This window comes from Terrapene carolina, unplaced genomic scaffold (genome assembly GCF_002925995.2).
Source record: "Terrapene carolina triunguis isolate 2854851 unplaced genomic scaffold, T_m_triunguis-2.0 Scaffold62, whole genome shotgun sequence".
Lineage (NCBI taxonomy): Eukaryota > Metazoa > Chordata > Testudines > Emydidae > Terrapene > Terrapene triunguis.
Window position 1 is genome coordinate 19,500,150 of NW_020664413.1, and position 14,401 is coordinate 19,514,550.

Consider the following 14,401-nt stretch of genomic DNA (forward strand, 5'->3'; position numbering starts at 1 on the left):
CACACAAATTGTAATATGTAAATATTATTCAGATGTTGAACCTATTTTAGCAAATTGCCAGTGGAAACATACTAATATTGTGATGTATTTATGCTGTGACAAAAACTCTGAAGTTCAGCTGATACTTCATTTATTATTCAATATTAGTAATTAAATGCCAACTATGAAGCCACCTATTTTATATGTATGTATAAACATAAGCAAAAAAAATCCACAATGAATATAAGATCAACTATTTAAATCAATTAAACAAAATTAAAACAATTTTTACATAGATAGGTATTTGGAGGACTCTGAGGGGCTGGGCAGATATCTCTATACATACCAACATAAATCAATTTTATTAAAACACACCTATTTTCACATAGCTAAAACCAATAATACTGATTTATATGAACTCAACTGGAGACAGAGGGGTGCACACAGGGAGAAATTTGTAAATCTTTCAAAAACCTTGCAGTGGGCTATTTGCTATTCTGGGTGGGGTTGTGTTCTCTCTCTCTGTTTTTTCACGTGAAAAAATTCAAAATATCTGTTTTGTTCTGAAGCAGAACAGAAAAACAAAACAAAACAGAAGTCTTGATTTTTTCCCCCAGGGCAGGAAAATCATTCTAGTCATCAGGAGAGTCCAGCCTTATAGACTCATAGACTCATAGACTTTAAGGTCAGAAGGGACCATTATGGTCATCTAGTCTGACCTCCCGCATGATGCAGGCCACAAAAGCTGACCCACCCAATTTCCCTTATCTCAGCTGTTGAAGTCTCCAGATCGTGATTTAAAGACTTCAAGTTGCAGAGAATCCTCCAGCTGCGACCCCTGCCCTATGCTGCGGAGGAAGGCAAAAAACCTCCAGGGCCTCTGCCAATCTACCCTGGAGGAAAATTCCTTCCCGACCCCAAATATGGCGATCAGTCATCAGTATTCTAGTGCCACCTCCCAGCTCCCTTGATTTTTTCAGTTTTCAGCTTTTCTAGTTAATGTCCTGCTTCTGTTAAATATCTTTACGTTTAAAATGCCTAAGAGTATATAAGACTTACATAATTGGACCTTAAGTTCAACTTGGGGGCTCATGACGAAGGGTGATGGGGCCATGACCATAAAAGGGACTCAGTTTGCCCCTGAGGGAGGACAGGAGAAGTCTCTGTCTTCCATAGAGCAAAGGGATAATGCCTGCCTCTAGCCTTCACACAGGAATTGCAGGGAGGATTGAAGTCTCCTTGCACACTACTCGCTGCTATACAAAAATCACTGACAGTAAGGCTCACAGGTTTTATTGTCACCATTTCGCATTGAGAACTCATTTCTAATTTGCTGTCCACTATCAATCCAAGCTCTTGTGCAACTGTCACAGTATTGCTTTAAGAACTTCTCTCCCATTTAAAAATATCCATATTTTGAATAGATGTCTCCCACAGGTATTCTATGTTTTAGTTTGAACTGAATCATACGTCGTTATTTCTGACCACATTTCTAACCTTCCTAGACATTTTCTTTTAGACTTTACTTTTTTTTGCAGTACTCCCCTCCCCAGGCAAAAGAGACAACGCTTATAGCTACTGGAGGAGGAAAATGTGTTAGAGCAAGAGAAACTCTTAAATCCTTATTTCCCCAATTCAGAGTCCACCATGCAGTAAGAGCCAACAGACAGGGAAAAAAAACCATATGTAATACATATTTGTTTGTTTTGCTGGATTTTTTTAAGAATAACAAATGTTAACACTAAGATAAGTAGTTTAATTATTTATAAGCTTGTAGGGAAGCATTGTGCCGAAGAGAAAGGTATGGAGACAAGCTCCTAAGCAGCTTTATCTGTTAGGGAGAGAGGAAAGAATTGTTATTAGGGGCAAGACTATTTAGACCCTCAGCCCCCACTCTTCTCCACAGTACTTTTTGACACAGCTCAAAAGGATTCTATTAGTGCCTACCTAGGCATGTGACTCCCTGGAGACATATTTATTGAGGTAAACACGACAGTTTAGGCTTAAGTATAAAAAAATTAAGTGGTAGTTTAAAACTTTTTTTTTATTTTTATCTCTGCATTAGGTGTTGGGTTTTTTTGAGGGAAAACAAAGGATAGCAGTATAAATTTGGAATGTAGATGTGAAATAATACTGTTTGAATAAAATAAAAAACAATACAAAGCTTTAAAATGTATATAGAATGTTGAATCATTTAGAAATATATATCTTTATAGTAAGAGACCTTAAGTTCAGACTTCAATGACCTCTGAAACCACTTAGCTAAAATTAATATAAAATCACTGGTGAAGTTAATTTCAAGTGTACTACTTGTACTAGTACAGCAGTAACTTTTCCAAGCATTTCGCACATCATGATTAATTAGTAGCCAATCAATATAAAGAATAAGAAATATAGTACCCCAGCACTTACCCATGATGGTTAAAGCTGTGGCTTTTGTTAATTCTTCTTTCATTGACTCTATTATTTCTAAATTACTACCATCCAGGTTGCATCTATTTATGGTTCCATTTCCTGAACTGATCCAATAAAGCTTGTTCTCCAGATAATCTATCGATAGACCTGCAATTAATTTATACAATTAAAACATAATTGTGGCATCTTAACATGTAATTTTCATTCAGTGTTAGGCTATTTTTATCAAAGAAAAGCAAATTCAAAGATTTTGAGCCAGTAACAAAGAGAGCTAAATGTAAAATGCTCTCTTGTTTTAATGTACGTTACAATAGTAAAGATGAAAGCACAATAAAATAGACAATTTACAGTGAAAAACAGCTTGCTTTTTGAGATAGATTTAATTCTATTTAAATTTCCCCCTCACAAACATAAATTAATCTATGACTGACTGACGGAAGGACATTTTGTGGGAGTGAACAACTAGCTGGATGAGCTGAGGTCCTAGGAGAGGTCATTAACTACCAATAAACACCCCAATAAACAGCTCTGAGCACTTAGTACAACTGAAACTGAGCAATAAATTGTAATTGGGAATGTTTAGTTTAACAATGGATTGCTTGGAAATGCCCCAAAATACAAAATAGGGAAAACATTGTAATCACTTGTGTATTCAAAACTGGAACAGAAATTACATTTTTTTTAGGGCTGTTGATTAATCGCAGTTAACTCATGTGATTAACTAAAAAAATTAATTGCAATTGAAATATATTACATATTTTGGATGTCTTTCTTCATTTTCATATATATTGAATTTTGTGTTGTAACTGAAATCAAAGTGTATATTATTTTTTATTACAAATATTTGCACTGTAAAAACAATAAACAAAAGAAATAGTATTTTTCAATTCATCTCATTCAAGGACTGTAGTGCAATTTCTTGGTCGTAAAAGTGCAACTTACAAATGTAGATTTTCTTTTTAGTTACATAACTGCACTCCACAACAAAACAATATAAAACTTCAGAACTACTTGTTCAACCAGTCGCTAAGACAAACAAGTTTGTTTGCATTTACCAGAGATAATGCTGCCCTCTTCTTATTTACAATGTCACCAGAAAGTGAGAACAGGCCTGTGGCATGGCAGTTTTGTCACTGGCATTGCAAGGTATTTACGTGCCACATATGCTAAATATTCGTATGCCCCTTCATGTTTCGGCCACTATTCCAGAGGACATGCTACCATGCTGATGATGCTCGTTAAAAAAATAATGAGTTAATTAAATTTGTGACTGAACTCCTTGGGGGAGATTTCTTTGTCCCTGCTCTGTTTTACCTGCATTCTGCCATATATTTCATTTTATAGCAGTCTTCATAGATTTATAGATTCTAGGACTGGAAAGGACCTCGAGAGGTCATCGAGTCCAGTCCCCTGCCCGCATGGCAGGACCAAATACTGTCTAGACCATCCCTGATAGACATTTATCTAACCTACTCTTAAATATCTCCAGAGATGGAGATTCCACAACCTCCCTAGGCAATTTATTCCAGTGTTTAACCACCCTGACAGTTAGGAACTTTTTCCTAATGTCCAACCTAGACCTCCCTTGCTGCAGTTTAAGCCCATTGCTTCCTGTTCTATCCTTAGAGGCTAAGGTGAACAAGTTTTCTCCCTCCTCCTTATGACACCCTTTTAGATACCTGAAAACTGCTATCATGTCCCCTCTCAGTCTTCTCTTTTCCAAACTAAACAAACCCAATTCTTTCAGCCTTCCTTCATAGGTCATGTTCTCAAGACCTTTAATCATTCTTGTTGCTCTTCTCTGGACCCTTTCCAATTTCTCCACATCTTTCTTGAAATGTGGTGCCCAGAACTGGACACAATATTCCAGCTGAGGCCTAACCAGAGCAGAGTAGAGCGGAAGAATGACTTCTCATGTCTTGCTCACAACACACCTGTTAATACATCCCAGAATCATGTTTGCTTTTTTTGCAACAGCATCACACTGTTGACTCATATTTAGCTTGTGGTCCACTATAACCCCTAGATCCCTTTCTGCCGTACTCCTTCCTAGACAGTCTCTTCCCATTCTGTATGTGTGAAACTGATTTTTTCTTCCTAAGTGGAGCACTTTGCATTTGTCTTTGTTAAACTTCATCCTGTTTAACTCAGACCATTTCTCCAATTTGTCCAGATCATTTTGAATTATGACCCTGTCCTCCAAAGCAGTTGCAATCCCTCCCAGTTTGGTATCATCATTTTTTGTTCAAGTATAGCTACTTTTAAATCTGTTACAGAATGTCCAGGAAGATTGAAGTGTTCTCCTACTGGCTTTTGTATGTTACCATTCCTGATGTCCGATTTGTGTCCACTTATTCTTTTACGTAGGGACTGTCCGGTTTGGCCAATATACATGGCAAAGGGGCATTGCTGGCACATGATGGCATATATAACATTAGTAGACATGCAGGTGAATGAGCCCCTGATGGTGTGGCTGATGTGGTTGGGTCCTCTGATGGAGTCGCTAGAGTAGATATGGGGACAGAGTAATGTGTCATTATATAATGCCTGCATGTGTAATTTTCACTCCATGCATCTGAAGAAGTGTTTTTTTTACCCATGAAAGCTTATGCCCAAATAAATCTGTTAGTCTTTAAAGGTGTCACCGGACTCCTTCTTGTTTTTGTGGATACAGACTAACACAGCTACCCCCTGATACTTGACAGCATAGAAATTATAAATGACACTGATCACTTCCATGAAACAGAAGGTTTGCAGACTACTACTGTAGCCTCAAGGACCCTCTAACTAGCCAACTTAGATATTTATACTATACTCATTACCATGTATCAGAGTGTCTAACTCATACCTATTCTCTCCCCCATAGCTAAAACTGCCAAAGCCGAAGAGTAAGAAGATACCCTGAAGGTACTAAAAATGGCAGCATAGAAGAAAGATGATGCCAGACCAAGCCTAGATCTTGGACAAAGCCTCTGTCAGCCAGAAATTTGCTGAGTTTCTGCAGATGACAGCTCCTGAAGAATCTTCAGGAACACAGACTCGGGTCTACAGAGAAGGCCCTGAAAATTCAAATATCCTTTTGGTAAACCCTCTAATGTTCTACTTAAGGGATTTGGAGTGGTAGTTCTCCTACTCACATCCATTATTAGTTTCCCCATGAAAGTCTCCTGTCAAAAATGCATAGCTAGAGACTTTAGCTGCCTGTCAGAGGCTATTTTCTACTATGGAGCTACTCCAAAACCAATATATACTTCATGTAGGGTGCTCAGAAAGAACTTTGAAGGGCAGGAACAGAACCCAGATCACAAGTCCCAATCTAGTGCCTTTACACAAGACCAACTATCCTCTCATAGCCTTCTTTCTCCCGCACTCCTGCTTTCCTAAGAAAGCATTCAGTCACAGCTTCTCTCACAGTTCAGCCAGAAGTGTCAGTGATGCATCTCTGACCATATTTCCTTGGCTCATCTGGTTTTAGCCCTGTGTAGTAGGTTATCTCTTCAGAAATTGTGTCTTCCTGTGCCCATGGAAGGAGTTTAGTGTATTGTAGAAACATGTCAGGTTCTTGCTGATTCTCTTACACCCTCTGCTGATGAAAGGGCTGCATACTATGTCAACACTAAACAGTTATGTTGAATTGAATCCATCTTTCTTTCAGAAGACTCATAGAGAAGTTAAGATGATTGTGTAATTATGTGAAGTGCCACATGATTCCTATTCTATCATCCATCACCACCCGTTAGGCAATAAATTCAAGAAGTTTTTTGTAAATAACCTCCCTCCCCCCAGGGTAATCCATTCATACATGAGTTTATCATTCTCTGGACATTCTGTCCTCTTAACATTCTAATGATGGTCTTAATGGTTGTACCCATAAACATCTGATTGAAATTAAAATTAGAATAAATTAATAATTCAGCAGGTGGCAAAATTGGAGAGGGGAGTTCTATGTTGGACAATTGGCTGACAAATACAAGTTTGATTTTAATATACTTGGAGATATATTTGCTAGTGTGAATTTTGATTTAAATATGAAAATAGCTCCAATTAGTGAATTAAAATCCAAGTCTAAACAGCTCTGAGCATTTAGTACAACTGAAACTGAGCAATAAATAGTAATTGGGAATGTTTAGTTTAACAATGGATTGCTTGGAATGCTGCTTTCTACTTAAAAGGAACAAAGTTATTCAGCCAAAACTGCCTGAAGGCTTCAATTACTCACTCTGTAGCAGTACAAACTCATAAAATGCAAGTTTACTGTTTTGATAAGATTATGATGAACTTCTATTTCAAGAATGTTGCACACACAGATTAGAAGACAAGCCAGCAACATAGGCCAGTCTATTACTGAGTCTTCTTTTCACCAAATAAAAATAACTCCAGTGAATCTGCCACATAAAATATGTTCAAATAGTAACAGAAAGAATCAAACAAAACAAAAGAATATTTCTGAGAATCGCTGCAATTCAGAGTTCTATTCAGGATGTTACAAAGGCTTTTCTCTGGCTTAACCAAAAGTTTCAGAACTCTTGTAAGAAAGCCCGGTTTTGTGAAATTATAGCCCAGTTTTAAAATTAATTCTCATTATAATTGCTCAATGACTACTAGCCAAGAGGGGAAGGGACAGTGTCCCTAGCCTCTGTTTGCCAGAAGCTGGGAATGGGCGACAAGGAATGGATCACCTGATGATTTCCTGTTCTGTTCATTCCCTCTGGGGCACCTGGCATTAGCCACTATTGGAAGACAGGATATTGGGCTAGATGGACCATAAGTCTGACCCAGTATGGCCATTCTTATGTTCCTTATGCTAATTCTTTACTTCTTGGAACAAGTCATTCTAGAGCACTGTAATGGGGGCCCTCACCCATGGTGCAGCCCGCAGTGGTCCCATGCAGTGCTGCAATTAAGTTTCTGCCTGAGTTTCCCCTACTGGTGTTCAGTAAATCCAATAAGGCTTATGTATACTGAATAATGTCCCTTTCAGGGATCTAGTTTATATAATCTAAAGGCAGAGAATTACATAAATAGGCCTCCACCCCGGCATCCTTGCTGGAGGCGGGGAGGGACTGAGTTAACTGTAGTCTATTAACCCCACTTATGTCCATGTCTCGTTGACCCAGAACCCTCTTCTGGAGTCAAGGCCTCTGTTGTTAGCTAGGAAAGGGTCTCTCCTCTTGAGTCATGGTCCCCACAGGGGTCAAACAGTGATGACACTTCCTCAGAACAGCACATAATTCCTTTGATCTGGGTCTCACATGATACATGGTGAAGTCCTTTGAGGGTTGGCATTCATAGTTCTTCCCTTTCAAAGCCTCCCCCACCTAGGAGCACTCTTCCTTCTATTCCTTTCCTGGTGAGCTCCCTGAGAAGTCCTCTCTTTGGAAACTTTGTCTTTCTGTATTCTGGGAACTGTTCCTCTGCTCAGGAAGCTCTTTTCTCTAGAAGATCCCACTGGGAGTAGATTCTTAGCTAGCTTGCCTGGGGAATTCTTTTCCCAGGTATCTCGTCCCTGTGTTCTCTCCTGCCTGAGGCCACATCACCTGTTATAAGGCCCAGCTGTTCCTTAACTAATTAACTACTGCCCAGCTATACAGGCAATCAGTTATCCCCAGGTGGATCTGGGCTGGTTCATTTTCTTTAGCAGAGCTTGTCACCAGCAGGCTGACAGCATGACCGCCAGCTAACCTGTAACAAGCACACAAGAGAATAATAGCTAGTACTAAGTAATACTCAGGAGTTGGTTCAAGAAGTAACTATAGTTGAACAAGTGAGTAATAGTGAACCTAAATAATTAAGCTCAACATCCTAGAGAGAGAAAAATGCAAAATAACTAGCGTAGTAAGATGAACTTTTGAAAGAGGGATTTTTTTTTTTTTTTTAAAAAGAGGATGCTAGACAAAGATTCTGAAGTCAAAAATAAAGAAATTGTAATTTTCTGCTTGGTTCCACCCTCATTTCCACAAAGGCATTACTTGAATGTGTGACAAGTTTCATCCCCAACTCAGCTATATTATTCTGCTCAGCCACTCCTCCTCTTAGGGCTGGTCTACACTGGGGGAGGGGTCGATGTAAGATATGCAACTTCAGCTACGGGAATAGCATAGCTGAAGTCGTCGTATCTTATTTCGACTTACCCCGAGTCCTCACGGCGTGGGATCGACGGCCGCGGCTCCCCCGTCGCCTCCGCTACCGCCACTCGCCCTGGTGGAGTTCCGGAGTCGACGGGAGCGCGTTCGGGGATCGATATATCGCGTCTAGATGAGACGCGATATATCGATCCCCGATAGATCGATTACTATCCGTCAATTTACAGTTGCTCTGTTGAGGCTCTTTCTCTCTCTAGTTGTATAAGCTTGGCTTCCTTTGCTCCACTCCCATTCAGCTAGCACCACTGGTTCTCTCTTGCAATTTAAAATGCTGATGCACCTGACACCATTCAGCTCACTCCCAACATTCCATATTGTCTTTGTCCAGTGAACATGAAACCTGAAACTTTTACTTGCCCGAAACTCCTGAGAAATAGAACTTTTCCAAGTTTATTTAAACCCATTTCTATTTGAAGTGCATATGCAGGGATTGTATACGTTTCTATGAAGGATTAAAACAACAACTCAGATTGCTTCACAACATAATATTTAAAAACATCACAAGGAACTTGACAACTCTTTAAAAATACAAGGAAATTGCATTTTATGTTGATTTTTTTTCTCATTTACCAAGACGTATGCTGTCCTTGTCTTCTCTCTTCACAACCATCTCCTGATTTGCAAGAAACATTCCACTATTGTAAAAAGTACATTATAGGGAGTATGACAGCAAACCCTATATTAAAGTTGCCTAACACTTTCTACCTTAAAAAGGTTCTTGAGACCTCTTTTTACTTTGAAATTTTGTAGGGGGAAAACTCCTAGGATTGGAGGGGTGTCTTTTTCTGACCTTGTGAAAATCCACATAGATTTGGCAGTTCTAAGATGCTTAAAATCACCATTTTGCTCCTGTGACTTTGGAATTACAGCTTGGTTTTGGTAGCATGCTACAAATCCTCCACCTTCTATAACACTGCACACACGCTTCGCCATTTTGCTTCAGCATTTGATACAGAAATGCATGGCAACATTAATTCTCACATTTACCAATGTTCAGGTACACGTCTCCATGACCTTATTCTTCCAACGTTATATTTGTATATAATTTTTATTTTAAGTTATGTTTCCCTCTCGCTATACCTTGTTTTCCTGCTGTGATGATCTTATACTAACACATCCAATTATAGTTTAATCACTAGCACAATCCTACATGTCCATCGATAACACAAAGAGTTAATTTATTCATTCTAGATGAATCTGTTAAGTATCTATTATTGTTAGGTTACTAACAGTAATAACCCTCCAAATATTTTTAAGAAAAAATTTCCCACAATAGCTCACCCAGGACCTTATTATTTAACTAAGCACTGAAATCAGCGGTGGCTCTCAAACAGAAATATGCATACCACTGGGGGTACCAGAGATTTTGCAGGGAGTACAACTGCTTATCTAGATATTTGTTTAGTTTTACAACAGGCTACATAAAAAGCACTAGCGAAGTCATTACAAACTAAAATTTCATACAGACAATGACGTGTTTACACTGTTCTATATACTATACACTGAAATATAAGTACAGTATTTATATTCCAATTGATTTATTTTACAATTGTATGGTGAAAATGAGAAAATAAGTAATTTTTCAGTAACAGTTTGCGGTGACACTTTTGTATTTTTTTGTCTGATTTTGTAAGCAAGTAGTTTTTAAGTGAGGTGAAACTTAGGGGTAATGCAAGACAAATCAGACTCCTGATTTGTAGTCTGGAAAAGTTGAGAGCCGCAGGTCTACAGGATGACTATCAGAAACTATGCAGATAACACCATGCCATTAAATGTTCTTAAATGTTCCTCAACTAAGGTTATTTCACTACTGAATGCAAATGTGAAAATTCTCAAAAAAAAAAAAAAAATCAAACCAGTTAAAAAAAGATAATTATCCTAAATAGTTCAACTTAAGCCGAAGTTGTCAGACTGATGGTTGAGGGGTGGTGACTGATTTTGACCAACGCAGAGTAAATTTTTAAGATTGGGGCTGCAGCTGTGGCAATACTGCTATACATCCAGCAATGGAGTATACCACTTTTCTTTCACCCGCACATGCAGTTTAGCTTGCTTTGCATCTTAGTTAATACAAACTGCCTTTTTGCATGTCTTTTCAAGAAGACTATATGACCCTATGATCGTATTCACAGTCAATGTAAAGTGTTCTGCACAATTCAGATAAGCACTGAAGAAACTGCTTTAGTCCACATTTAGTCCACCTTTATAAGGCTGTAATCAAGCAGTATCCTAATCTTGCATATTGAATCCCTTTCTATTTTTTATCATCTTGTATACCATAGCAGATTTAGCTCTTGAACTTACCTTTTTATCTCCAAGTGCATAATTTATCTCTGTGTCTCATGACACATGTGAAACTATACCAGTGTGAGGGAAAAGGCTTGTTGAATATTTTCCATAGGAGGTTTATTCTCTGGATTGTGCAGTAAGATTTATTCCAGGATTTGGCAATAAAGTGCCTGTACTGAATTATCTCTAATTTATATTCTTAAAACGTAAAAGGTATCAAAAGAGAAATACCAGAAACTGATTTCCAGAATGAAAAGCACTTTGCATTTGCTTTAATGCCAATTTAATTATTTCAGCTATTTTTCTCTTGCTTACTTTGCATATTCATGCTTACTAAATATGATACCATAAAACAATATGTGATAAAAACTCTCTAATTATAAGACTTATGTTCAAAAAGACAAAATGAATAATGGGATATTTAAACACCCAGAAGAAATGAAATACCAGAAAGAAAACAGAATGACCACCATCACAAAAGACAGGAATAAAACATGATAGCAGATAATTTTGTCAAAAAGAGTCATAATGTTAATAGTTTCTCACATACTATATCCTAGCTAATATATCAACGGTATTAAAAATAAATGTTAACATATTACATCAATGGCACACATTAAGCAATATTAATGTTTAGTAAAAAGCAGTTATAGGTAGTACATTTACTTCTATTTCTGTCCTTTGCTATGAACTAAAATTTAAGGGCCAAATTTTCTTTCATCAGAAAGATGGGTTTCTGAGCAGACGTCTGTGGCCCACTTCCCTACCACTTCACACCGCAGCAGAAAAGCGGCTCTACTATGGAACACCACCTCTTCAGAGGGAACAAATGGGAGGAATTCATGAAGTCACATATCCAACACCTTTATTTCTGCAATGGGTGCAGACAACCCTCTGGAGATATGTTCCAGACTGAGTATTGAGTGGTTGTGAGCCTAAAGCTTGAGTTCCCCATATCTTTCCTTCCTATACCCATGACAGAAACACGCCCATTATACTATATTCAAAGACTTATATATTCAAAGACTATATCCAAGGGTCTTTGTTGGGTCAAAGAATATGCCTCTAGGATAATTAATTTCAACTTCAGCCTATATAATATCAATTGCAGTCCTTTATGCAAGTTCATACAGTTATAACAAATCTACTCTAACCCCCATTGACTCCAATGGGCAGTGGACTCTGTCCAAATGCCTTGAAAGGATAAAATTAAATAATGACAATTAAATGTATATTACATATTCTAAATATATGTATGTTTCTTAATATCTTCTATATTACTGATATATAGTATATGAAACACAGCACTTTAAATATCACATAAAATAATTTCAATATTAAAACAACTTTAAATAAAAAGGAATAGCATAAAACAATATTTACCAACTGGGTCTTTTTGATTCTGAAAGAGTATTTTGCTGTTACTGCCATCCATGTTTGCCATATTAATTGTGTTCCCATCAGTCCAGTAAAGCTTCCTTAACAAGAAACAAGACTGACTGAAAATTTGGTTTCATATACGCCATGTTCTAAATGTGTCAGTTTTGAAAAGATGATCAAATGAATAGTATATACAATGTTGTTACCATATGAATGGCTGTACTACCTAGTTCATAATAAGGTTTGTTATAAAAGCCTTCTGTATTCAGTGCAAGAAATTCTGTATAAAAGTTCTGAAGCACATGCATTTGGGACAAATAAAGTAGAAATCAGCAAGTCTAGCACCTGTACTTATGCTTTCTCACACACACACACACACACACACACACACACACACACACACACACACTCTCTCTCTTTTCCTTTCCCTTGCTGACCTGCAATTATATAAGGCATGCTAATGAAACGTCAGAAATAATTGTAATAAGATCTATCTCTATTATTAAGACTGAGAAAATGAGTTGTCAACTCCAAGATATTCAATATTTTTTCATAGTAGTCCTAAAAATAAAAGCAAGTACTGAAAAGCCACCATGCCTAGTGACAAATACAAGGAATCTTTCCATATATTTTATGAAATCCCACCAGTTAAGAATAATCATACTTTACCCCCTGACAGGGTGAACTGCAAGACACTGGGGTTTATCAATTCCATGGATGATTGAGGTTTTCAAAGAACCATCTAAATGTGCCACATTAATTTGAGTTTCATCAAACTCCGAGCTAATCCAGTACAAATTTCGTGACACCCAATCCACTGCAAGGCCTCTAATACTCTGAATATCTGCAAAACATGAAAGAGCAAATTAAAAGTGAATACAGGTTGTTCATTTGGTTTCCTTTCCAAATAAATTATTTTCTGTTTTAGGGGAAAATAATTTATATTTTAATTTGTTAGCAAAATTGTTCAAGATTGCAATTTCATTCACTTATCAACCATTGTTAAACCATGAATAATCGTTAATGTTCTGCTGAGCCAAATGAAAGCCTACTGCAACAATTAACATTGAAATTGCACTAAACAGTCAATAATTCTCAGCAAACACTGAGGAGTAAAAAATAGACATCAATCGTATTGTACAAGGATAATAACAAAATGTAAACTGTATAACTGGTAGTGCCTTTTCCAATTTAGGGGGAAAGCATTATTTGTTTGTTTTCAATACCTCTGCAACAGGTGTGCTGTTTAAAAAGCGTCAGTTTGACAAACATGATTTGGAAGAAATCACCCTCCCTGAACAGGTTCAGAGATTAATTTCTATTTTTAAAGTTAATTTATACAAAATCAATCATGATGTGTGACGAAATCTCATGCTCACTCTGAGGGGGATGATGGTTCATAGGCGGGCTGTTAAAAGGCCTCCTCAAACAATGAGCCCAGCTGCACTGACTGATTCCATTGGAGTCCAGCACGATTCCGGAAGTGCTGTTTCTCCCTACTTTCTCAGCATCAAGGAGGGCACTGGCACCAAAGATACAGATTCAGCATCACTGGTCAGCACCTGAGCCAAAGAAAGCACTAAGGAAGACCCCAAACCTGAGGACTCCAGTAATGTAGAAAGATAGATACAGCATTGCCAGTGTTGTAGTACCTAATTCCAGAACTGGACTCCAACTAGGATCTGGAAAAAGGTGCTGGTCCCTGTAATGAAGGCTTCAACTTGCTCCCTCTGTGGGACATAGAAGCCAAGGATGGCATACTATGTAGCCCTGTACAGAACAAAGGCCTTGAACCTGGATCATATCCGAAGTTCTTACAGCCTCCTTCCTGACACAAGCCAGCACCAAAGTCTACTATTCTTTACAGGTTCAGCCACAAAAGTCCAGTAAACCAAGCACCACACTGGGAATGACTACATCAAGTTAGATGAGACACTGGAAATGAACATCAAATTCAGGAATACTATAGAGGCAAGACATACACTTCTAGAATCCATATGTTTCAAGATCTTACTTGGCCATGATGCCAGAACTATCATTATCAATCTAAAAACTACTACTGGGGGGGAAAAAACCCTAAATCAATGCATATGCATAAAAAGGTATATTAGAGAAATCTGATCAAAGACCAGAGTCCAGGGACAGCACAGTTCTGTCCACAGCTAACTGAGAAATAGAAGGGACTAAGGCAAGTG

General features: G+C 37.8%; 1 protein-coding gene across 1 annotated transcript in view; it reads right to left on the bottom strand.

The window, feature by feature from the left end:
- Window positions 1-14,401, bottom strand: part of LRP1B (LDL receptor related protein 1B) — a 1,279,381-nt gene that overhangs the window by 408,140 nt on the left and 856,840 nt on the right. Inside the window, exons 31-33 of the mRNA XM_026647738.1 lie at window positions 12,876-13,050; window positions 12,210-12,304; window positions 2,392-2,541 (exon numbers count right to left, since the gene is read on the bottom strand). Of these exons, the coding sequence (XP_026503523.1) occupies window positions 2,392-2,541; window positions 12,210-12,304; window positions 12,876-13,050 (420 nt within the window). The remainder of the gene's footprint in view (window positions 1-2,391; window positions 2,542-12,209; window positions 12,305-12,875; window positions 13,051-14,401) is intronic.